The 25045-nt window shown below is 57.6% G+C and overlaps 1 protein-coding gene across 1 annotated transcript; it reads right to left on the bottom strand.

The window, feature by feature from the left end:
* Nucleotides 1-12827: 12827 nt before the first annotated feature.
* KRT1 (keratin 1) lies at nt 12828-17189 on the bottom strand. Its single transcript, XM_062202174.1, has 9 exons — nt 16605-17189; nt 15389-15603; nt 15018-15078; nt 14651-14746; nt 14319-14483; nt 14076-14201; nt 13530-13750; nt 13276-13310; nt 12828-13183 (listed from the first exon to the last, which is right to left on the bottom strand). Exons 1-9 carry the CDS (start codon nt 17187-17189, stop codon nt 12828-12830), a joined length of 1860 nt encoding a protein of 619 aa, XP_062058158.1.
* Between the last annotated feature and the right edge of the window lie 7856 nt (nt 17190-25045).

Here is a 25045-nt window from a genome sequence, read left to right as displayed (position 1 = left end):
TTGCGGAGTGAACCAGCAGATGGAAGATCTCTCTGTCTGTGTCTTCCTCTCTCTTTCTCTGGAACTCAGCCTTTCAATAAATAAATCATAAAAAAAGAAAGAGAGAAAGAGAGAGAGAGGAGGAGGAGACAGTGGGTGAGCTAGCACCCAGGAGATGAGGGCTGCTGAGAGTGTGGCTCAGGGGCACCTGCTGGGGACAGGGAGGCAGGGAGTGTGCCAGCTGAGCAGGCTGAGTGTGAGGAAGGGGCCAGAGGCCCAGGGGGTCTTGAAATCTTGGCTCACAGCCTCCCTGGGGTCCATTGCCCTGGGCAGCCCCTCTGGGGCCCTCCTCCTGCCCTCTCCGGGGACGGAGGCACAGACACAGACAGCAGGGCTGGGAACGGAGCCCAGGGAGCAAGAAGAGCTGGCAGGAAGGGTGCAGCCCCGAGCTCTGCTCTGGCAGCTGCCCTGGGAAGTGAAGGGAGAAGCCAGCAGCAGGCTGAGGAGCCACCACCCGTCCTGGATGGAAGTCGCCGACCTCCATGGGGACACGGAGAGCTCTGGGCTCCTGGAACCTGTGGGACCATTCAGGAAAGGACAGCGAGGTGGTAGATGAAGCCACATGGGAGGAGGAGAGGGCAGCGTAAGGAGGCAGGGAGGGAGCCACCCGCCACAGCCCAGGCCATCTGCCCAGCGCTGCCCGGGCTTCTACACTCATGGGACTTGATCCCTTACTCATCGGGCGCCCTCCTCCTTCTTCATCCTCTCCCCAGATTAGCAGCCAGGTGCACTGGGCAGCCTCCTTCAGGAGGGTTTTGACCCCCACCCCCCAGCCTCTGGGGACACCTGTTCCGGTTGCACCTGCAAGCCTTGCACTCTGCCTGGTGGCTTGCGTCATCTCAGGAAGCAGGCTTTGCCTTTTGCCTCCCTAAAACCCGGACACTTGTCTGCCGAAGAGGGGAGCAGTCTCCCCCCTACCTGTGCCCTCCTGGGGGGAGCCAGAGGGAGGGGCACTGCCGGCCAAGGAGGGGTCTGAGGCAGCAGAGGCCAGGTCAGGACTCCTGGCCCCGGGGACCCCCAGCTCTCTGCCTCCCCAGCCAGGGAGGACTGGGTCTCCTTGCCCCTTCCCTGGGGACCAAGGAGGGACAGAGACAGAGCAGGAGGCTCCTGCATGGGGCCCAAGGCAGAGTTGCTCTAAACTGAGTGGATAAAGCCCAGGGTTTTCAAACACCAGGGTGCTGTGGCCTTCTCCTGTGCGCCCCACCCCCACCCCAGCTCTCTCCTTGCCCTTGTCCCAGCATAAAAAGCAGCCACAGTCTCCCAAGAGAACGCTTTGGGGGTGGGGGGGAACGTCTCTGGTTAAGGAAGAAAAGCTGTCGAGATTGGTTGCCCTGTGTATGCAGGTGAGGGGCGTGGCTTCTCCCGAAGAGCGCTTGGCACAATTTCCCACACAGAGCAAATGCCTCTGCTTTCCCAAGGACGCCTCGTGCTCCATCATTGTGGCCCTAAGATCACGTAGTCTCCTAGGCTGCGTCTTGCACCTGCCTGCCCACCCCTTGCCTGTGGCTTCCAAGCCCACCTCCCCACCCCCCAGCCTCCCTCTGTTCCCTACAGCTCCTATCCCTTCTGGAGCCCTGGTCTCAGCTGGTGGCAGGCTCCTCCCTGCTCTGGTCCTAGCCAGCCACTCACTACAGGGCTAGTGGGAGTGGTTTCAGGGCAGGGTATCCCCCTAGCATCACGAATAGGTCTTTATTTTAAAAGGAAGGTCCTTGGGACTTGGAATGCCCACGTCCCATATCAGAGCGCCTGGGGTCAAGTCCTGGCCCCCTTTCTGATACCACCGTCCGCTAATGTGAACCCTGGGAGGCAGTAGGTCCTGGCACTAGCAGCTGGGTCCCTACACCACATGAGAGACCTGAATTAAGTCCCCAGCTCTTGGCTTTGGCTCTTTCGGGAACTGGGGACTGAACCAATGGATGGGAGCTCCGTCTGGCTGGCTGTCTCCATAAAATCATTTAAAAGAAGCACTCTTGGGCTGGCGCTGTGGTGTAGCAAATAAACCCGCTACCTGCAGTGCCGGCATCCCAAATGGGCACCAGTTCGAGTCCCGGCTGCTCCACTTCTGATCCAGCTCTCCGCTATGGTCTGAGAAAGCAGTAGAAGATGGCCCAAGGCCTTGGGCCCCTGCACCCATGTGGGAAGCCCAGAAGAAGCTCCTGGCTCCTGGCTTTGGATGGGTGCAGCTCCAGCTGTGGTGGCCAATTAGGGAGGGAACCAGTGGATGGAAGGCCTCTCTCTTTCTCTCTGCCTCTCCTTAAAAAAAAAGGCTCTTGCATGCATATTTATATAGAGAAATATATAATACATATGCATATATGTGTGTGTGTAATTTAGGAGGAACTCCTGAGAGCCTTGAGACGCACAGGAATGAAACCTAGGACTCGCCTTGCTCCCCATGGACGGGTCTTTCCCAGGTGCCCTAGGAGCCGCTCCCACACACCCCGGCGCCCTCTCAGCAAAGAGCAGCAGTGACAAGCCCCCCTCACATGCCCCTCTGCTCACCTTCACAGATGATATTTTGCTTTTTAATCTCCTTCTGCAGGGTAAAGATCATCACACCCATTTTACACACAGGCAAACTGAGTCTCTAAGCGAGCAAGGAGACGAGCCCAGGATTGCAAGATGGAAAGGGCTTACCCTGATGTGTTCAGACCCTGCATCCTCCAGGAGCCCCACGGGCACTCTCTCCGCCCCCTCCCACGTAACTCCCCATTCCCAGTGAAGAGAAGCCACAGGAGGAGCCTGGCCCTCTGCAGGGCTCTCTAACCCACGCCGGTATCTGCACAAGGACCCAAAAGCCTCCTGGACACTGCCCAGCTCGTAACCGCCTGTCTAAGCTGACAAACTGAGCGCGGTGGTTTAACAGGGTCCCTGCTCCTCCAGGCCACCCCAGCCCCGTGGCTTTGGACGTCACCGCCAGAAAAGGTCTCAAGGAGACCAAAGGCCAGGGCTTAATAAACTGCAGTCAGCACTCGGTTGCCCACAATGATGGAAAACAGAAAGCAAGCAGGAGATGCGCCCTTTGCAGGCTTCTAGAACTTTCGGTGTAGCATTTCCCTGGGGGGGCATCAGACGAGCCCTAAAGTCCCTACTCACATGCCATGAGATGACCAGGAAAGGGGCCAATCAGTTGGGTTCAGGTGCAAGATCACCCACCCCAGGGGTGGGGCTGTGCAGCTGTGATGGACTGCGTGTAGACCCCGGCCCTGCCAGCGCCCACCTCTCCGTGGAGGTCACAAGTATCAGGGAGGTGGCATGAGGCTCCTGCCACACCGGCTAGCCTCACCGTGGAAACCTTGTTGATCCATTAGCAGAACGATAGAGAGGATTACTGAGGAGGCGCAACCGCACACGTGCGTTCCCCGGGAAGCCCAAGGGGTTGCTCTAATCCCGAGAACACCCTGGCAGTCAGCTGAGCGGGGACCATGATGCCCGAGTGCCAACCTGCACCTGCTGCTGGGGGTGGTTTCCAGGCAGGATCGTCCTGTCCTTCCCCCCCAGGGCACACAGGAGTGTACATCATGTTCTCCATTTGCCAGCTCCAACCAGGTGTGGGACGAAAGGAAACCAACTGTGCTGACATCAGGAGGCACTTAGGAATGACAACCAAAGGGACTTCCCAGCTACTCCCTCGCATACAGGGTAGGAATGTACAGATTGCTGGGATTTAGAACGCTGAGCCGGGACCTGCCCCCCACACCCCTTCCCCCTAGCCTGCATAATTGAGGTTAATTAAGGGCCTAGAGCTAGAGGAGGGGTGAGCTGGCCTCGCCTCAGACCTTGTCTCCTGCACACCTCTGCATGGAGACAGGTGACTCCCACCCCAAGTGGGGTTGCCTCACAGCCTCGTCTTCCCAAGCAGGAACTGCTTTGCACCCGAGTGGGAATATCCCTGCCCCACCCACCCGCCCATGATCATCTCTGAGACCCAACTCTGATCCTGTCTTCTCTGATGAGCCCTGCTGGGATGCGGGGGGCCCCTCCCCCCAGAGCCCTCCAGGGCTTCTCCTCCTTCCAATTCACTGGCCCAGGACACACTGGTCACTGGCTGGGAAACACGCACATGGCTGCATCCTTGGTGATGAAAAGGTTAAAGACGACAGAGTTCCTGCCCTCCTGAAACTCATTGTCCCATAGATGAGAGGGGCTCCCAGCCACGGGGGCCAAGCAAGCACACAGCCAGCCGTGGGGGTGGGCGGTCGTGTGCCGGCTCTGCAGAGGGGGAAGCCCTGCCTCACGGCGTTGCTGTCAATCTCTCTGATGGAAACACACGCACGCCAGTCGGGATTGATTCCAAGCTGTCACCGAGATGCTATGAACAACGGGCTGTCTGAGCAGATGTAAGCTGAGCCTGGCCCGCCGCAGCACACACAGGCCAGGAGCCAGGAAACCTCAGTGGAAAAGCGATGCATTGTGCCAGCGTTGTGGCACAGTGGGTTAAGCTGCTGTCTGCAATGTTGGCATCCCATACCAGCACTGGTTCAATTCCTGGCTGCTCCACTTCCGATCCAGCTCCCTGCCAATGTGCATGGGAGAGCAGAAGATAGCCCAAATACTTGGGCCTCTGCCTCCCACATGGGAGACCTGGATGAAGTTCCTGACTCCTGGCTTCAACCTGGCCCAGCTCTGGCCATTGCAGCTATGTGGGGAATGAACCAGTGGATAGGTTCTCTCTCTCTCTCTCTCTCTCTCTCTCTCTCTCTCTCTCTCTCCCTCCCTCCCTCCATCAAATGAATAAATAAATCTTTTTTTAAGTGATGCAGGCATCAGGGAAGGCTTCCCGGAGGACATGTGTGCTGGCTTTTACAGGGTGAATAGGAGTTTACACACAGATAAGAGAAAGGAAAGCCGAGACGATGGAAAAGCATTTGCAGAGACATGAAGATGTGCAAAATCTCAGCGTGTGAAGAACACAAACCCCGCCCCCCGCCAGGCCTGGCCCCCACCAGAGACCACTAGACACCAACACTCTCAACAGGTGTCCGTGGGAGGCGTCCGTGCAGGGTCTCGGGCTGGACGCCACTGGCCCTGCTGCCTGCCTGCAGCCTGCTCCCATCCACGTCACCCACACCATCCCTGTACCACCTCCTCGATGCCTGGGCACGGGACAGCGTGGCCCGGGCAGCACGCTTCCTGCCAAAGCCCGGTGTCCTTCTGTGTGTTTCATGGTTCGGGTCCTGTATTTGGCAACCTTGCAGGACAGGTCTGAACGAACTGCAGTAGCACCCAATCTTTTGTCCCGACGGCCTCTCATCCCAGAGGTGTGCCTGACAGCACCTGTCCAAATGGCCAAGGCCGACCCCCTGTGGCCTCTTGCTTGCCACCCTAGAAAAAATTAAGGCACTGGGCAGACAGCTAGGACCCCCATGGCAACCCTACAGATGGACTCAGAGGCTGGGCACTCCTGATTTCATGAGCGCCATTTTTCTGTCCAGTTCTAGAAACTACCATTGCAACACTTACTGTCACTCCGCGGAAAACACTCGGCTGGTGACTTACGTAATGGGCTACACCCCACGCCCCCACACCAGGATCCCTACTTTGGGAAAGGGTTAGTCCCTGATGTCTTTCCAAAGGAGTTTGGCCCAGTTCATGCCGGTCCCTGTCCTCCCCAGCCGGCTGGATGCTTGTGGCCTTGGGCTGGTCACGAAGGACCCTCTCCAGCCTGCTCCTGCTGGCCTGGCCAGAGGCAGCCCCCAGAACACCCAGGAAAGCCAACACAGGCACATTCACGACCCTGGGGTGCGCTTGGCCCGGGCGAGACTGATGAGACTCAGGCAAAGATCCTGGTGTTGTTTGGGAGGAAATTTTTGAACAAATCAGGAATAAATAAGGCAAGGCTCAGCCCCCTACCCAGCCATTTAGGGTATCAGAAATCAGAGGGACAGACAGCCAGGTACTCGGCTAACTCAACGATAGCACAAATGTCAGGGTGTCAGCAGGTGACATAGGATGGGACCACAAAAGAATGCTTTTTTTTTTTTTTTTTTTTTTTTTTTTTTTTTTTTTGTCTAGGAGGTGGCGAGATGGGGCATGGCCACAGAAGTTCTGGTCTTAGCTAGGCTTTGAGGGACATGTGATGATCTGTATTAAAACACGTGCTGGGGGCCGGCGCCATGGCTCACTAGGCTAATCCTCCACCTACGGCGCCAGCACACTGGGTTCTAGTCCCGGTTGGGGCCCCGGATTCTATCCCGGTTGCCCCTCTTCCAGGCCAGCTCTCTGCTGTGGCCCGGGAAGGCAGTGGAGGATGGTCCGAGTGCTTGGGCCCTGCACCCACATGGGAGACCAGGAGAAGCACCTGGCTCCTGCCTTCGGATCAGCGCGGTGCGCCGGCTGCAGCGCGCTGGCCGTGGCGGCCATTGGAGGGTGAACCAACAGCAAAAAGGAAGACCTTTCTCTCTGTCTCTCCCTCTCACTGTCCACTCTGCCTGTCAAAAAACAAACAAACAAACAAACAAACACGTACTGGGCCCAGTGTTGTGATGCAGCAGGCTAGGCCACTGCTCTCAAGGTCAGCATCCTGTACCCGACAAGTGCTGGCTCTGTGGCTGCCAGTCCAGCTCCCTGCTAATGCGCCTGGGAAAGCAGCAGAAGGTGGCCCAAGCACTCGGGCCCTTGCATCCACAGACCCCACCTGCCAGCACTTGGGGGTCCCACTAGGAACACAACAGGAACCCAGGCGGAAGTGGACCCAGCCCAGGCCCATGGACCGAGCTCAGACCTTCTTTAACTGAACAGCAATGTTCTCCAACAGCCCTTGAGATCAGCTCAAACCAAGAGCAAACCTCTTTTACTTGTTTAAATAATGGAGCCAAAGATTCTGGGGGTTGAATTCTGGGCCTCTTGCAAAAGGAAATGCAAGGAAGAACATCTGGAGGACTTGGGGAGCGAATGGGCCAAGGAAGCAGCCATGGATCTCCAGGTTGGAAGCGGTCCAACCTCCCAAGATCCTCTGGCCCCCTTGCGTGGCGTCCCTGCCTGGGGAGAGGCCCCTCTACCCGAGCATCTCCGGTGGGGGCTGAGTCATCACCCCACAAGACAGACAACTGGGCCTGAGTGGATGCCCTCTTCACAGCCACGCCCCTGACTTCCAAGCAAGAGGCGGGACCCTCCCTGTCCACACGGCGTGGGTTCATTAGTGAGAATGGGCATCACCCTCCACCCTCAGCCAGCCTCTCTGAGCCTCTTGAAGCCACTTGTCTGCTCCAGTTCTTACTCCAAACGCGCATGAGCTTTCCAGGGGGTCGCTTGAACTGTCACAATGTTCAGGACTGAGCTCCACACACAGGGACGGATGAGACCCCCTCCCCAGAAGGCTGCAGCTGCTTCTTTGTGCCTTGGCAACCAAAGAACAGAACCAAGAGAAAGCCTGGTCCTCTCTACTACTCCCAAAAAGCTTACCGAAACAGCCTAACTACATCATCTTCACTCTTGCTGTCCCTGGGAGCTACTGCCTTGTGCAAAGGTGTCTATGCACCAGCAGAGGACGCCACACTGCCAGACAGAACGGGCTGGGCTCATTGACAGATTGGAACCTGGGCGCGGGCCCCTGGGAGGGGTGGGAGCAGCCCAGCGTGAACCCGGGAAGGTCACGAGTTGACTGAGATGGCGCCATTGTCCCTGTGGTGGATTGGCAAGTGCCGTGGTGGATTGGCAGGTGCCGAGGTGCCTCCAGCAGGTGGAGGAGGGGCAAGCACAGTGACACAGAGCTTCCCGGGGCATCTTGGGTATCTCTCCTTTCAACACACCACTGAGAACTGCTGGCACCTCCACGTGTCCCGTAGGCACCTCGATTCTCCTTTCACCTGGCACCAGGTTCCAGCCAATGGCGGCTCCAGGAAGCAAGTTTTCATAGACAGCATTTCTGGTCTTGGCCACGCCCTCTTCACCAGGAAAGGGCTCCTACTGCTCACCCCATCCCTTCCACCTGCTGAAGGCTCACCATGTTTCTAGATTCTTCTCAGCTCGCAGCCCCGCCCCTCTTCAGCTCCCATGGACTTCTCTTCCTGGCTGTATCCTGCAGTGTGTAGCTCTCCTGGTTTCCATGGCAACAACCCTTCTCCTGGCTCCCCATCACTCTCTGATGACTTCTTTCCCAGGTGCTTGGGCTGAGTGGTCCCTGGGCCGTCTTCCCGAGCATCCTCTTGTTTTTAGGAGACTATGTTTCCTATCAGGCAGACAGATGCACCATTCAGGGGTCCACACGACACCCTCCCAGGTGGAGACAGGGCCGTTCATCAAGACCGAATCCCCAACACACAACACAGAACAAAGTACAGTGGAGAATACGTGGCTCATTTTCTCCCCCCGAATGTTCTAAAAATGGCCCCAGCCCACAAAACGCCCTAAGCACGCCACACTGCCCCCAGGGATCATTCAGAAACCTGAGGATGTGTTTTTGCTTGTCATTGTGAGATGAGCAATCATCCCTGATGTTCTGTGATTGGGATCCAGGTGGAGCTGGACTTCCTGCCCCACCGTGAAGGCGCTCCCATACGTAATGGTCAAACCCAGAATCCAGCTCCGTATCACATGCAGACGCAAGGGGATTTTTCAGTTCCCAGCTCTGCTGAGCTACTGGGGAAGGTGGCTACAGTGTAGAGAAAAGATGGCACGCTCTGTTCATCAGAAGGCACACAGGAGTTTCTCGCCTTTTTGTAAATGGATGTCCTCGGTGGCCAAGCTACTCAGGGCACATCCAGTGGACATCCCTGCTTCAGTGTGTGTCTGTAGCTGGCTGGACACATGATGGCTCCCCCTCTGAGAGCAAGCACCATGGCCACGCATTGTAGCATGCTCAGTGCTTAGCCAGTCCTTGATGCACAGGGCAGGAGTTGGGTTTAGTACAGAACGGAACCCACACTTTTCCTCTATTGTCTTTTTTTTTTTTTGACAGGCAGAGTGGACAGTGAGAGAGAGAGACAGAGAGAAATGTCTTCCTTTTTGCCGTTGGTTCACCCTCCAATGGCCGCCGCGGCCAGCGCGCTGCGACCGGCGTACCACACTGATCCTATGGCAGGAGCCAGGTGCTTCTCCTGGTCTCCCATGGGGTGCAGGGCCCAAGGACCTGGGCCATCCTCCACTGCACTCCCGGGCCACAGCAGAGAACTGGCCTGGAAGAGGGGCAACCGGGACAGAATCAGTGCCCCAACCGGGACTAGAACCCTGTCTGCTGGCGCTGCAAGGCGGAGGATTAGCCTATTGAGCCGCAGCGCCGGCCCTATTGTCTTTTTAACATCAGTGCCTGAGGGCCCTTGCTCTTCCTCTGTTACTCACCGATGGCTGCAGAGCTTTCTCTGTATCCCTGACCACTGTAACTGACACGGTGTCTGCTTCACTGCTGACCTTAGCTAGGAAACCCAAGTCCGATCAAGATGAGCCGGAGAGGCCGGCGCTGTGCTGTAGGGGGTAAAGCCACCGCCTGCAGGGCCTGCATCCCATAGGGTTGCTGGTTCAAGTCCCGGCTGCTCCTCTTCCAACTCAGCTCTCTGCTATGGCCTGGGAAAGCAATAGAAGATGGCCCAAGTCCTTGGGCTCCTGCACCCACATAGGAGACCTGGAAGAAGCTCCTGGCTCCTGCCTTCGGATCAGCTCAGCTCTGGCCATTGCAGCCATCTGGGGAGTGAACCAGCGGATGGAAGATCTCTCTCTCTGTCTCTGTCTCTATATCTCTCTGTAACTCTGCCTTTCAAATAAATAAAATAAATCTTTAAAAAAAAAAAAAAAGAGCCAGAATCTTCCCAACACTTAGATGGGGCAACCCCAGCAAAGATGGAGAAAATGTGGGCTGGGGGACACGAGTCCATCCCTGTCTCACTCAGCACCCCCAAGAAAACGGCCCCGGGGGTTAGTCCTTCCACAGACGGGGCGGGGGGGGGTACACCACCCAGCTGTCTTTTGAGACTTGCTTCCTGGGTGTCCTGGTAACAAGATTGGGAGGCTCTGGTATTTCAGCCGCTGCAAACTTGGGCCCCTTGCAAGCTAAGGCTTGGACGTCGTGGTTGGCACGTCCGTCTCTGTGGGTTTGGGTTATATCAGTCCTCAGGTGCAAAGTCAACTTTGAGTCATCTCCCAAGATCAATGGTACCTCCCCACAGAGCTGTCGCTGGGCCATGGCGACCACTACTAGGGGCCTCCCTCCTTGGTGTCACTTCTGCCTGCCCTTCTTTGTCACTCCTTTCTAACACCACTTAGTCACTTCCGTATAACACATGGGCAGCTCCCAGAGCACCGGCACTGCATTTCTTGCCCTCTTGATGTCTGGAGGCAAATGTCCTCATCCCCTTCTCACCCAGCTGACAACTGAGGCATGGGATGGCCCAGGGACTTGCCCAGGGACCCACCTCACACCCTGTAAGCTGTGGGCCATTTCTCATTGCCAACCCTTTAAATATCACAGCCGGATGGACCCAGATTCTCTGAATCCAAGTTCCACGTCCTTCCAACCCCACCACAGTGCTTTCCAAGTGCTCACATCATCAGTCCAGGTGGAAACAGATCTGGGGGAGGGGTTTGAATTGGCTGAACCCTCGGCTGGAGTCACCCTGAAAGTGGCAGCAGGGGAGTGCCCCCAACTGTCCTTATGGGGCCAGCTGGGATTCCAAGGAAGGAACCATCAAGGGTCAGGAGGATCGGTGCCAGCTATTACTAGGGGTGCTCGGGGACAGAGAGTTACACGCGCCCTTGCAAAGGACTTCAAGGCAAAAGTATTCTCTGGGTGTGTCCACGAGAAAGGATCGGGTGATGGAGTGTGGGCGAGAGTGTAAGGCTAGTTCCCTGAGTTTTGAAGCAGCAACCTAAATAGCTTTCTCGGTGGGTTCAACCTGCAAGGGGAAAGATGCTGTTGGCCAAGTCGTAGAGCCTCAAGGTGCCCTGTGTTTCTCCATCTATATGTAGAAAGAAAGTGGGGGGCACTGGGGCCCTACAGAAGGGGAGGTGGATGGAGTTCACCAACCGTGTGGCCAAGAACCATTGGGACGCTGAGATTCACCTGTTCCTTTGTCTTATTCTTTTTCTCTCTTGATTTATATTTGTAACAATGTATTTGAATGTCGGAAAGAGAAGCAGAAAGGGCTGCCACCCACTGGTTCACTCCTTAAATGCTCCCGCACACAGCTGGGGGCCAGGAACACAGTTCTGCTTCCCACATAAGTGGCAGAGACCCAAGTACTTGAGCCACCACTTGCTGCCCACCGGGTGTGCATTAGCAGGAACTGCAATTGGGAGAGAAGCTGAAACTCAAACCCAGACACTCGATACGTGTCGCAACTGGTGGCTTAACCCCTATGCCGAGTGCCCGCCCCTCCCACCCACCCACTCCTTTGCACAAGCACTTCCTGAGCTGTCTCAGACACAAGGATACAATAGCCAGATCCTCATTATCCTCCCCACTGTCATTAGCGAGTACCTACTGTGTGTTGAGCAGTGCCCCCACCCCAGTGTTATACAATCCTTACAGTCGTTACCCTAAAGAAAGTATTATTGTGCCATTTGGGAGCTAGGAAAACTGAGGTGCATGGGAGGAGTGTTTGGTACAGCTGCTCAGATACTACTTGGGATTCCTGCATCCCACATGGGAGTACCTGGGTTCCGATCTTGGCTCTATTTCCAATCCAGCTTCCTGCTAATGCACACCCAGGGAGGCAGCAGGCGATGGCTCAAGGACTTGGGTTCCTGCCACCCTTGTTGGAGAACTGGAGTGAGTTCCAGGATCTTGGCTCTGGCCATTGCAAGCATTTGAGGAATGAACCAGTGGACAAAAGACCTCTCTCTCTCTCTCTCTCTCTCCCTCCCTCCTCATGCATGCTATCACATAACCGGTAAAAACGGTGGTGGTAAGATTCAAAGCCTATCCGAGTCCACACACCCATGTGTCTGACCCCACTGCTGTCCTCTGTGCCACAGGGGTCAGCAGAGCTCTGGGTGGTGGTGGCCCACAGGGGAAGGGAAGTGTCCTATCCCACTCTCTGTCACCTCCCTTGGTCCTGAAACTCCCCAGGCCGCCGTCTGCACCCCGGCTGTTGCAGCAGTTGCTGACCCAGTGTCCCTCGTGCCCCTCACCACCAGCCGTTCCACAAGGACCATCACTTTTCCATGCAATGCTGTCCCTTCTTCTCAAGGCCAAGCGCTCACTGCTATGGTCAGCAGAGCCCTCTCCGGGACATACAGCCTGCCACCGCCGTCCCTCCACTCCTCAACCCCACCCATCGCCTCTGGGTGACAGCCTGCTCACCCCTTGCAGCTCCACCCTGCAGCCACGTGTCTCGGGGATCCTCTCTCACTCCCAACCCAGCACCCATCGGAGACAGAGGAGCCACAAACAAAGGCGACGGAGACCTGGAGCGAATTTCCAATGCAGTTTATTGCAGCAAAACAGGGGGCTGGGGGCTGGGGGACCTCTCCACAGATGGCAAGCGGCTTGCTTGCCCCTTCGGTGCGGAGCCGAAGCAGCTCCGAGCGCAGCACAGAAACCCTGAGGGGCAGGAGAATGGGAGGGGCCCTCCTCTGAAATGTCCTGTGTGGCGCGGTGGTGGCCGAGCGCTTTCTCGGGCCAAGAACGAAGCGGGGTGCAGCCAGGGCACGAAGACCGCCGGCGATCGGTCGGGGAGCTACTTGGGCGAGCGGAGCAGAAGAGAGCGGGCTGCGGGGGCGGGACGAAGGGGTGGGCCGAGCCACCCTCCTCCCTACAATCAGGCTGGGGCAGCGGACCTCGGCCCTGCCCAGAAGCCTTGGTACTGGCGGGGAGCGAGAGCGGCGCGGCTCCAGCGCCCTCTCCAATCGGCGCCTTAGGAGTAAGTGGCCGACACGAACTTCACGCTGGAGCTGCCTCCTGAGCTCTTGGTGCCCCCAGAACTGGACCCCCGGCCCCCCGAGGAGCTGAAGCTGCCCCCGGAGCTCCCGCCGCCGGAAACCCGGCCGCCCGAGCTGCCGCCACCCCCTCCGGAGCCGCCTCTGCGGCCCCCGGAGCTGCCTCCGGAGCCATAGCTGCCGCCGCCGCCGCCGCCGCCTCTGGAGCCATAGCCGCCGCCGCCTCCCGAGCCGTAGCTGCCACCGCCGGAGCCGTAGCCGCCGCCGCCGGAGCCGTAGCCGCCGCCTCCCCGGCTGCCTCCTCCGCTGATGCTGGTGTGGCTGGTGCTCACCGCTGCGGAGAGAGGGGCGGCCGCCTTCAGCCCCGCCCCCGCCCCGCCCCCAGGTTCCCTGCGCACGCCCCCCGCGGGAAGGACCGGTACTTACACACGCTCACGTTGGGGGTGCACTCCCCAGACATCCTGCAGGAGGAGAAAGCGAGTGGCACCCCCTGAGACCCCGCCGCCGCAGACCCCCTCCCTCCTCCCTGTGATCCGGGAGGCTCCCCAAAAGGAAGTCAGGTCCTCTCTCCTGCTCTGTGCCCCTTTCATGCCCCGCCCCCCGCCACGGGCTGCAGCCCCCCAACTTCAGCCACAGCCAGCTCGCAAGGAAAGAAGCCCCTAAGGAGACCCCCTCCTCACCTGCTCTCCTCGCCTTCCAGCAGCTTCCTGTAGGTGGCTATCTCGATGTCCAAGGCCAGCTTGGTGTTCATGAGCTCCTGGTAATCGCGCAGCAGGCGCGCCATGTCCTCCTTGGCCTGCTGCAGGGCGTCCTCCAAGTCATTCAGCTTGTTCTGGGCGTCCTTGAGGGCGTTCTCTCCACGCTGCTCGGCGTCCGAGATGGACTGCTGCAGGCTGGCGATCTGGGCAGGGAGAAGCCAGCGCCTTTCACCCTCTCGTTGGACCGGATGCCACCCCCGGAACTTCTCCGCTCCAGATCACCTCCCCAGCCCAGTGAGGCTGACCGAACACCAGCCCACCCATTCTCCTGCAGGGTAGCATCACTAAAGAGAACCTGGCAGGGTGGCTGAATTCTGGAAACCAGTACAGTCGCTGCAGTGACTATGGATAACGACGCAACCTTGGGCATGGATGGCGAGCTGCAAGGCTTGGGAAAGCCCCCGCCCCCACCTGGGCATCCATCACCCCAGCTGGATGGAGCCGGGCCCCAGAGGAGGGGCCGGGTACCTGCTTCTTGACGCTATCGATTTCAGCCCTGAGTCTCTGCATCGTGCGATTCAGCTCAGATATCTCCATTTTTGAGTTTTTCACGCTGTCGCCTTGTCTGCCAGCCGTGATCTGCAGCTCTTCATACTGAAGAGGGTGAATCGGGCCAGTCAGAGGCGGTGCAGAGCGCAAATATGGGAGCTAACACAAGGTCGTGAGGCAGGACACCACAGGGAAGCTGGCTGGCCACCCAGGGCAGCTCACCTTGGTCTGGTACAGGGACTCGGCTTCAGCCTTGCTCCTCTGGGCGATCTCCTCGTACTGTGCCTTCACCTCGGCGATGATGCTGCCCAGGTCCAGGGAGCGGTTGTTGTCCATGGACAGCACCACGTTGGTCTGGCTGATGTCTGTCTGCACCTGGGACAGCTCCTGCGTGGGGCATATGACAGTGTATGGTGCTCAAACAAGACCTAGCTTGCAGGGAGGGCTCAGGAGACACAAGATACATCCCCTTGCTGCTGGCGAGTGGTGGGTCCTGACCAAAAGACCTCCCATTTAGGTTAAAAAAAAAAATCAGTCAAGATGAGAGGACTTACCATTTGGAAGAGGGTTGTGTAGAACTCAATTTCCTGCTGTAAGGTGTCCACTTTGGCCTGGAGGTCCACTTTGTTCATGTATGCAGCGTCCACATCCTGCGGAAGCCAAGGGCATCGGGCAGCTGTGGTCTTGACCTCACTGCCACGTGGGGGCGGGGTCTGGGATCTACTCCCCGTCTTTCCGCCCCAGGGCGAGCACACCCGCTCTTGCCTGGCTTGCTGAGAACCTGCCTCCACGCTCACCCCCTACAGAAGGTGCTGAGGAAGCGGAGAAGCCAACTGCACAGCCCAGCTGCTCTCTGCTCCCTAACTGCCTCTTCCATGCCTCATTTTAGACGGGGAGTCCCAGCCTACGGAATCCACTCACCTTCTTGATGGTCACAAATTCATTCTCTGCATTCGTGCGCTTGTTGATTTCATCCTCGTACCTGTGGGAAAGCAGAAGTGGGGTGGGGGGGGATTTGAGATCGGCAAATCCCAGACTGAAAAAATGGCACAGCCTAGCATTGCTCTCCTATTACAAAAGCCTAGGAGATCCCGGCCACCGAGATAAAGCCACAATAAAATCTGAGCAAGAAAACCACGAAACTCTTTTCACCTTCTTAGAAGATGAAGCTCTCTGAAAACGCCAAACCCAATGGCCGTGGACCCAAGAAAAGACACGGCTGCACCCTGCTTATTACTTTCCAGCAATCTTTTCCAATAGGAGTCGCAAACTGTGTTGCCAAACTTGCTTACTTGTTGCGGTAATCCTCCACCAGGTCTTGCATGTTCTTCAGCTCCGAATCCATCCGAGACTGGTCGCTCTTCAGCTGGTCTATTCTGTTTCGGAGGCTGCTGATGTATGCTTCGAACAAGGGCTCCAGGTTGTGGGACCTTGTGGTGGTATCCACCTGCTGCAGCAGCTCCCATTTCGTTTGCAGCACCTGGTTCTGTTGCTCCAGGAACCGCACCTGAAAACCCAAGACCATTCACTCCCAGTGCAGAAAGCGAGAGCCCCATGGATTTGTGTGCCAGGGACTGAGGAGTGCCAAGGGCTACCTCACCACAAGGCCTGGCCTCAATGGGAAGAGAACTTCAATGCCTACTTCCGGGCCTTGACAGAGAAGCAGGAAGAAGGTGCTCAACTTAGCCTCATCTTCCTAACCTCATGCAACTCACCGATGACTTGGAGGGAGGCAGAGACACAAATGCCCATCACTAAGCACATGTAAAGTTATTGCAACTATGCGTTGGAATATAGATTTACATAGACGATAGTTAAACGGTTTACTCGCTATTTGGGTGACCGTATCATAGGGTACCATGAAAATCGGTTTGCATTACCTCACACAGTTCAAAAGTGTATTGGGGAAACCCAACACCTGGATTTGAAATTTCTTGTGTATAACCTGGGGTTGATGGTGTTGAAGATTAAGTTAAAAAAATAAGAAATGGTTTGCATGTTTTCCCAGGGCTTGGAAGTATATTCGTATGAAAAAAAAAAAAAAGAGGCTGGCACCTGCTCTGGTAGCAAGGCAAAGGTCTCTGAGACAGAGCTCCCCTCTGGAAGCAAGAAGCATCTGGCCTTGACTTGCTGCACACTGCCTGCGGCAGTGCCACAGTGCACGCCGCTCACACTCAGCTCAGGTTTACGGTTAGGAAGATCGTTCCAGGGTTCTCACTGATGTGCTAGAAGCTTCAGTTAGCCCTGTCCTGTGATCTTCATTCAACAGCTGTGCCTTGCAATGCAGTTCAAGCAGTGAATAAAATGCACTTAAAGGTAAAACGGCCCATGTAGAGTTGGACCACAGAGTCCCTTGTCCCAGACAAGCTGGTCATTAGCACCGTTCCCAAGCACCTCTTGGAGAGCCTTTCCATAAAATTCCCTTTCGGTCGTCCACACACGAGAACTTGAACCTGAAGCCACCCCTGTCTCGGCTGCAGCCAACACGAGTGGAGCAGGTGAACTCACCTTGTCGATGAAGGAGGCAAATTGGTTGTTGAGGGTCTTAATCTGCTCCCTCTCTCGAGACTTGACTTTTTGGATCTCAGGGTCAATCTCCACATTGAGGGGTTGTAGAAGGCTCTGGTTGACGGTGACTTCCTGGATGCCACCAGGGGGGCAGACAGGCCCAAACCCACCCCCGAAGCCTCCACCCCCAAAGCCACCACCTCCAAAGCCACCACCTCCAAAGCCACCACCCCCAAAGCCACCACCCCCAAAACCACCTCCACCAAACCCACCTCCGCTGCCGAAACTGCCACCCCCAAAGCCACCACCACTGCCGCCAAAGCCACCACCAAAGCGTCCCCCTCCTCTGGCCACACTCAGGGAGATGCTTTTACTGCCTCCGAGGCTGACAAGGCTGCGGCTTCCGAAACCGCCGCCGCCGCCGCCGCCCCCACAGACCCCCGATGTAAACCTCCCCCCGCCTCCGCCAATGCGGCGCACGGAGCTGCTGGTGGTCCTGCGCTGGCAGCTGAGGGCCCCGGCAGAGCCGGAGCTAAAGCCCCCTCTGCTGCGGTACCCGGATCTGCAGCTGAACTGTCGGCTCATGGTGCCTGAGAGCAGAGCGGCAGCGAGGCAGAGAGGAAAGGAGCTAAGCACTCCTCTACCCCGAGCCCAGAGACTCGCCCTTATAAAGCAGGAGGCGGCTGGGCTGGGCCCCCAGAGTCAGCACAGACGCTGTACCTCTGCAGGGTTTGGCTCGCCTGCAGCCATACAAGATTTTTACGAGCCTCAACAATACGATAAACACTACACACCTAGCTCCAGGATGGGCTCTCAGAATCGCTGTGCCTGCAAGATTGGCGCATATGGTAATCCTTTTATCGGACGAGATCTCTCTCGAAGCACTTGGTGGCTTCTGGAAATGCAGGACCCCACATCTGCTCCCTGGTGTGTCCTGGTAGGATTTCATCACCGAGATAAGTAAATCCCGATTCTTGCCTTGTCCTTGTAAAGCTACAGAACACGGCTCTCTCGCCCCGGGTAGCAGGTGCACTTCCCCAGGCTTGGGTTTCAGATTCAGGCATGAGTTCTCTCTGGCTCACCTCTGAGACCTGCCCCTCAGACCCTAGAGCTCACCGACTTCTATCTCCTGGCACAGAGCAAAGGCTTTAGTAACTAGGAAGTTAAAGGATTTTGTTTAAACTAAGCTTCAGTACGTGCTGCGTGGGTTGGTGGAAGGGAGAGAAGCTGTCATCGCACAGGTGGGTGTGCATGCAGGTTCTCTGGAAGTTCTGGCAGGGAAAGCCAGGTGCTTCTCTGAGTTCCCCAGATGCTCTTCTTCTTCCAAGCTACAGCGCAGCACCAGACAGGTGCCAGCGGCACAACACACCAGCCGCAGAAAACAGGTGCCAACGGGCGGCACACAAAGTGCCCGTGGAGCAGGGAAAGGAGCAGATAGAACCACCCTGGACATTTAGTAAGGGCAGGGGGTCGTGCAGCTCAGACTCTATGGAGTGACAAAGGTAACAGCGATGGTGTCACCATGGTGACAAAGACCGACCGTGCTCTTACAGATCTGATGGGTATTAACTCGCTCAATTTTCACAAGAGCTTCAAGACAGCTGTGATCCGTCTATCCATTTTAGAAAAGAAGAAATGGAAGCCCAAGGCTACGCAGGTGGAGAGTGGCAGAACTGGGGCTTAGACGAAGGCCCTCGCTGTGGTGTGCACCGTGCTATCCTGCGTGGTGTGGGACAGCGTGGTCCTCCTGCCTAATGTGTGGGAGACCAGATGGCGAGGGCTCCAAGGCCAGCAGGAGTACTTTGATCGTTTGAGTCCCAGGCGCCTGGCATATGCAAGCACTTGGAAAATGTCTCCCCAGCTCATTCAGAGAGGGGAGTCTGGGGACACAGAGCTCAAGAACCGGCCAGGAAACCCCAGGGGCCTTCCCAGAGAGCAGCTCTCCATCAGTAGCCTGGTGTGCAAATGCAGAGGGGACAAAGCCAGCTCTGACTGCAGCTGGCTCTGAGCAAATCAGCGCGGGAGCTCAGAGACCCATCCCAGAAGTCTCTGCCTGCTGCTTGGTGGAAGACCATCGGTCCCATTGCCCTGTGCCAGTCCTGCCCTCTGAGCCTAGCCCCCCCACACTGTGTTGGCCCTACCTCCTCTTCTGGAAGGTGCCCCCACCTCCCTGCTGCCCATCTCTCTCTCCCCAACCCCAGCCCCTTCCCTGTATCTGGGGCTCCGTCCCTGCACGACCATCCTCAGACTGCTAAATCAACCCTCTCTTTAGGGAGTGAGTAAGCCGGGCCTTGGGCACAATGGGGCCTGGGATGGTCTTGGCGTGGTGACGACTGTTGCCCAATGCTCTCCTCACAGGCAATCAGGATGTTTCCAGTTCAGCACCCTCCCTATGAGACCTATTGTTGTACACAATCGATTCCTCCTAGCATTTTGGAGGGGTGTGCGTACGTGTGTGCATGTGTGTGCGTGTGTGAGTGCATGGGTGGGTGTGTGTGGGTGCCAACCAAAACCGGAATCCTGCGGTGACCTTCCCATGCTTCCATCTCTGGCGTAGAGAAAAATCCAAGAGGTGAACCGGGACCAAAAGGAACACGAAGGCACAGAAACCGGCAGCGGCTGACAGTTGCACCGCTCACTCCACAGGTGCATGAGAACTTGGGCTGCGTCCAATCTGCTTCCAAGAAATAGGACGCAGAAGCTCGGAGAGCCCACAGGACGAGGAGGCTCAGAGAGTCCGCACCCTCCGGCGAGAAACAAGCGAAGTCAGGGCTGAGTGCACCCTTCTAGCTCAAACCGAGCTTGCACATTCCAGTTCAAGTGCACAAAGAACCCTAGCTCCCACCCTCCAAACCCGGTCCACGGGGACTCGGACCCCCCACCATCTAACCTGCCTGGCAGGGACGGGAGAGCACGGGCCCAGAGCCGTGAGACAGCTTTTCCAAGTCACACAATCAGTTCCTGGGAATCCTCCAATTTCTGAATCAAACTCTTCTCTCCTCACTGTTTGCCTTCGGGGCGCTGCAGCGGGCCAGGCGCTGCGATGCTGCTGGCCAACCACGTTCACCTTCACCTGCGCTGGCCCCAGGATCGTGGTAGGAGTGTGGGGACAGCCATAGCAGGTGGTCCACACTCCCTCGGTTCTGCAGGAGGCACCGGGTCTCTCCAGGCGCCACCCTAGTGTGGAGAGCTGCAGCTCACGTAAACAGCAAAGCTGCCCCCTGCCCAGGCTGCTCAGGCCTCTTGCTCCCGCTTCCTCTCAGCCCCTCTCCATCTCCATTCTCTTCTCTCCTCTGGATAAAGCCCCCTGGCTGCCTTGACAACTCTCCACCAGCATCCGCCCTCCGGCAACCTTGGGGCACACAAGATCTCTTCTGTTCTCTGTCCATCCATCAGACCTGGGGGGGCCACTGCCCTCATCTCTGCTCTGCTGGGCACCGGAAAGGCCCAGACCTCACCTCCTCCTCCAGGGAGCTTGCCCTGATGGACACCACACAGCTATTCTGCTCAGTTCTTTTCCTAACCCAGTTGCTGTTGTATTCAGGGGCATCTTGATATACTCAGTCGGCTTGTGTGTGTGTGTGTGTGTGTGTTTGCCATCTACCCAGTTACTCCGTAAGCCAAAATGACTTCTTCTTAAAAGAAAGCAAACACTAAGCCCCCCATGTGTGGGTGCCCTCCCGACCTCGCCCAGGGTCCCAGCCCCAGAGGGACACTCCCACTCCCAGTGGTGCTAGGTGACAGTGCCAGGCCACCTGCCCCCACACACACACCCCAGAACTAATTAAAGAAAGGAGGCTGCCACAGGCAAGCCAGGGGGCATGGGCAGGAGCAGGTGTGGTGATGTTTTGAGAGGTTTTGCAGGGATGGGACGGAGGAGAGGATTGAAGGGAGGCGTGCAATGACAAGCCACCCAGCCCTGCGGGACTCTAGCAGGGCCGTGGGAGAAGGAAATTTCAGGGGAGTGGGGAAGCCTGAAGCCTGAGAGGCGCACAGGAGGATGGCAGGCCATGGGCAGGCGGGGCGAGGTGTCGAAACCCACAGCCAGCGGAGGAGGCGCCCTGGCTTCTCACGAAAGGGCCGGGGGCAGAGCGAGAGGCGGCCCCTATTTAAGACACACAGCTGAGGAGGAGGAGGCCCCCAGGAGCCACTCCGTGCTGGGCAGAGCAGAGGCCAGGAAGGAGGGAGCCGTGGATGAAGGCATGGGCAGGCTGGAGGTGGCAGACACTGGCCAGGAGTCCGCAGGCCTGGGTCCTACTCCGGCCTCTGCACATGTCCAGCTGTGTGACCCTCTCTGAGCCTGTAAGATGAGGGCTAGAGCTACCTGTCACCATTGACAAAGGGAGGAGGGAGCATCACCCCCGCCTTTGGTAGGACCCAGAAACTGTAACCATCAGGAGAAGCTTTGGAACATGCCCCTGGCTCCCTGGGACCAAGAGAAAGACTGGGAAGGGAAGTGCAGGCTCTGTGAATGGAGCCACTTGTGAGACAACGCGCTGGGGGCCCACTGCAGGGAGGCAGGGGTGCAGGTGCACCTAGAGCCACAGGGGGGTAGAGGGTGGGAGGAGTCCTTAGTCCTACTGTGGACCTCTGGCTCTGTGGAGAGGGAGCAGCCCCAAGGGCTGACACCCAGGGCTAGGCTTGGAAGCCAGCAGCACCCTGAGCCCCCCAGAAGGGTGCCCAGGCCCACGTTCTGACAGCCCAGGTTCCCATCTCAGCCCTGACACAGAGCACTGAGCAAGTGGAACACGAGCATCCCCCCTGGACCAATGAGAAGGCCAATTAACAGCAGGGCAGCAAGTCCGACCAAATCCTGCCCATCAATCACACAGAGCCCTGGAGAGGGACTGGGGGAGCACGCAGCTCATTCATTGGAAGACACGTCCTGAGCCAGAGGCCTGGGTGATTGGAGGGGAGGTGACAAATTCGACAGACTTTCCTGGACCCAGAACCTTCCCAGCCCAGAAATTCGTGCCTTGTCCAAGATCAGACAAAGTTAGAATTTGCTCAGCCAATGGCTGCTCCTCCTGTTCTCCACGTCCCGAGATCAGAATCTCCACAGATGAGTAGCTGATGGAATTCAATTTAGATTTCCAAGGCGCCCCGCCCGGAGGGAGGGAGGAGCAGCTGACAAACTTTCCCCAGAACTCTGAGCGCCAACGCTTCCTCCTCTGTGTGATTGGTGGGTGCGCCAGCTCTGCTCTGGCTCTCAACATCTGCCTTGTGGCAGGAGTGTCACATCAGGGCTGTGATGGGGGGCTTCATGGTCTCCAGCAGGATCACAGAGCCCCCTGGAGTTCCTCCCAGCTGTCTCCAAGGGACGGTGATAATCCAATGAGATGGTGCATGGGGACCATTTGCTCCTGGTTCTGAGAGCAGCTTGATGAGTGCATTGGGATGAGCTAGAGGGGAGAGGCCTTTGCTCCCAAGGGAACATATCCCTGTCTATAGTAGGATCTTTGTCCACACTGGGAGACCTCCCCCAGTGGCTTGGAGCCACAGCCCCCCTGCTTGGGTTCCCACTGTCACTCTGTCTTAGCAGAGCATTGAGTCACCACTTCTCATCTTGCACTCACTCCTCCTGCCTCTGACATTCAGCTCCCAGGACCCATGTCCTGGGGCTCGGGCCCGTGGTTCCCTCCGCTCAGCCCCCAGCCCTCCGTGGTATGAGCATCAAGTCTTCCGAAGAGAAGAGATCGGACCACGCTTCCTGGATGATCCCAATTCCCACCTCAGAGAAGGATGGGAAAGAGGGGACCCTCGTGCTTCCTCCCCCACCTGGACTCTCTTGAAGCATCGTCTGCAGGTGTGTGGTCCCAGATCCACACTGCACAAGCAGTCTGGTGGTGCCAGAACACTTGGCTGTGTGTTATGAGCCTCGGGCTTCTCCACGACTTTCTCCTTCCTGGCCATGTCTTCCCCAAGTGACACAGAGAACAGAGTCCCTTTTTTCTTAGGCTCTGCCACCTGGATTCTTAGAGTAGCACAAACATGAACTGCTCCATGCCCAGCCCTCCGGCCACCCCTCACTTCCTCCCTCTGCCTTCTGCCAAATGGTTAGCCAACCTCTGCCTGAAACGTGATGCCCCTCCAGGGGCCTCTCAAGTCAGGATCCATCCACAGGTGCAGCTTATACAAGGCCCAGCCTGCTGTGGCTCCCCCCATCAGCAGCTGGAGTCCACCCCCCTTTCTGGCCTTAGGGAGCGACCCCACTTTCCCTGCACACTGCCAGGTGTCTGAGTCCCCACCCACCACCGCTGTCCTGGCCACTGTGCTCTGATCAGGCCCCTGTGCACCACGGCCCTGGGTGCTCCGTGTCCCCGGAGAGAGCTGACTGCAGAGGAGCCTGCACAAGCCGCCTCCCCAGCTCTCCTCTCTTCCTGGTTCCCAGGCTGTCTCCACAGCCACCGCACCCCGTTGACTCATGCATTCTCACTCCCCAGAGTGTTTGTGCCCTTGCTGTGGGTCTGCCCGTGCCTCCCCTCCCTACTCCCCGTGTCCTTGGCCTTGAACTTCCTGTACAGTGTGTAGCATCTGTCCTCCCAGCCCCTCTGCCCCCGCCTCCCCTTTCCCAGAAAGCCCCCAGCAGGCCCACCACTGGGACAGAGCCGCTGCGGGGGGACCTCCAGAGAGAGAGTGCAGGGGTGTGCCTCTAGCCAGGAGCATAAATAATCCCAGCTGTATGGACTGTGGTTGCACAAATCCTACGTCCAAATTCCACCTGTTTCCCCTCCCGGGGGAGTGAGAAAGTAGGTCACAGCTTGTACGTGGATTCAGAAACGCACGTGCAGGAGGCGATGGCTTAACTTTGTCCATTCTTGTGTTTCTGCAGCCTTGCTCCACTCAAGGCATGGGTTGCAGAGGCAGGGCCCTCCCAGTTAGTGAGCCTTGCACCCACCCACCCCCACCTGCTCCATCTCACTCACATGTTCCCCATCTCTTCTCTCCCAGTCCCCAGGCAAACGCTCCCCCAGTCCTGAGGGACCTTCCCAGCTCCCTGTGCCCCCTCTCTTGCCCTGTTCTACTTCCCAGCTCTCCAGGAGTCTGCTGGCACCCAACTGCCCCTCCCGGGCACTGGCCCCAGCTGCAGCCCCGTGGCTCCTGTGTTGGTGGGTCTGCCCATGGTCGTCAGAATGGGCCTTGCCTCCACCCTCGGGCTAGGTGACCCACAGAGGCACACACTTGGATCCCTCCTCCCTCTGACTCTCCTTCCCTGTTAAAGACCCTGGAGATGATGTGTTGCATGGCAATCATCAGCCCTGACTCCCCAAATGAGGAGGCCCCCCTGTAGAAATGACAATGCCCTGACCAAGCGGCCGTTTGAGATCACAGGAACGTTTATTGTAGAAAGATCAGAAATGCCAAGCCCCGCAAGATACAACTTCCAACCAGGAAACATGGAGATCACAAGCTCTCCCCGGGGCACCCAGACGGAGCCCATTAGGTGCCCTCAAGAGAATCGTGGGCCCGGAGGCTGCACTAGGACCCTGCAGCTGGGGCAGGGACCCTGGATCTTGGAGCAAAGCCACATTCTTTCCCTCAAGGCCTCTACCTGCTGCTCCAGCACAAGACCCAGAGCAAGGAGGCAACTCTCCTCCCCCGAGTGCTCGGCCACGGAACACGGCTGCTAGACGGCACCTGAGAGGTCCGGGGATGGGTGTTCAACTGCTTGCAAAACAACAGGCAGCTCCCACAGAGGCTCAGGATGGGAACTGAGCCAGACCCGAGCCGGGCACAGGACGGAGCACAGCTGGGCTGCAGGTGTGCAGCCAGACAGGGCGGCTACGGAGCAGGTTCAGGAAGGTCAGGCGCCTGAGACGGAAGCTGTCAGGTGCGGCCAGGACAGACGCACGACTTGGCTGCGTGTCCAGCGAGCCCTCTGCCCCTTTCTAAGGACTGTCCTCTCTTTGGACAAGGACTCGAACTCCGTGCCCTCTGAAACACTCCCACCTTGGGCTGCTAACCCGGGGATCACTGCTTCCTGAGATGGAGATTCAGCATCGGGACGCACCTGACTCATGGCAAATCCACGCTTCCCTGCGCTCGGGCTGAGAGGCAGGAACTGGCCCTGGGATGGAGGGTCCCCTATCAAGCCTTGCAACCATTTGTGAGCCTCCTGGGGGTTGGATCATGGTTCACAGAGCAGCCCAGGGGTGGGACAAAGAGCCTGGGATGGAGATACCAACCCCCAGTTATCCACCTTTTTCTCCAGGGAGACACCAGGCCCCAGGGACCAGAGCAGAGCCTGGGTGAGCATGTAGTTGCCTGTGCCTTTGATAGCCAGCCAGGGCCCTTCAGGGAGAGGGAGCTGCTGTGTGAACTGATCCACCCTGCTTTCCCACCTAGAATGCACTGCAAAGCTGCCGAGACCCATCCGGAAAAGCTAGGTGAGAGGGGCTCAGAAGGGCGTCCAGGAAAGAGGACTGGGATGGCCGCCGCCT

The sequence above is a fragment of the Lepus europaeus genome, chromosome 10 (genome assembly GCF_033115175.1).
Source record: "Lepus europaeus isolate LE1 chromosome 10, mLepTim1.pri, whole genome shotgun sequence".
In the NCBI taxonomy this organism is placed as follows: Eukaryota; Metazoa; Chordata; class Mammalia; order Lagomorpha; family Leporidae; genus Lepus; species Lepus europaeus.
Note: the sequence above shows the minus strand (reverse complement) of the source record. Positions and strands in the feature narration are given on the sequence as shown.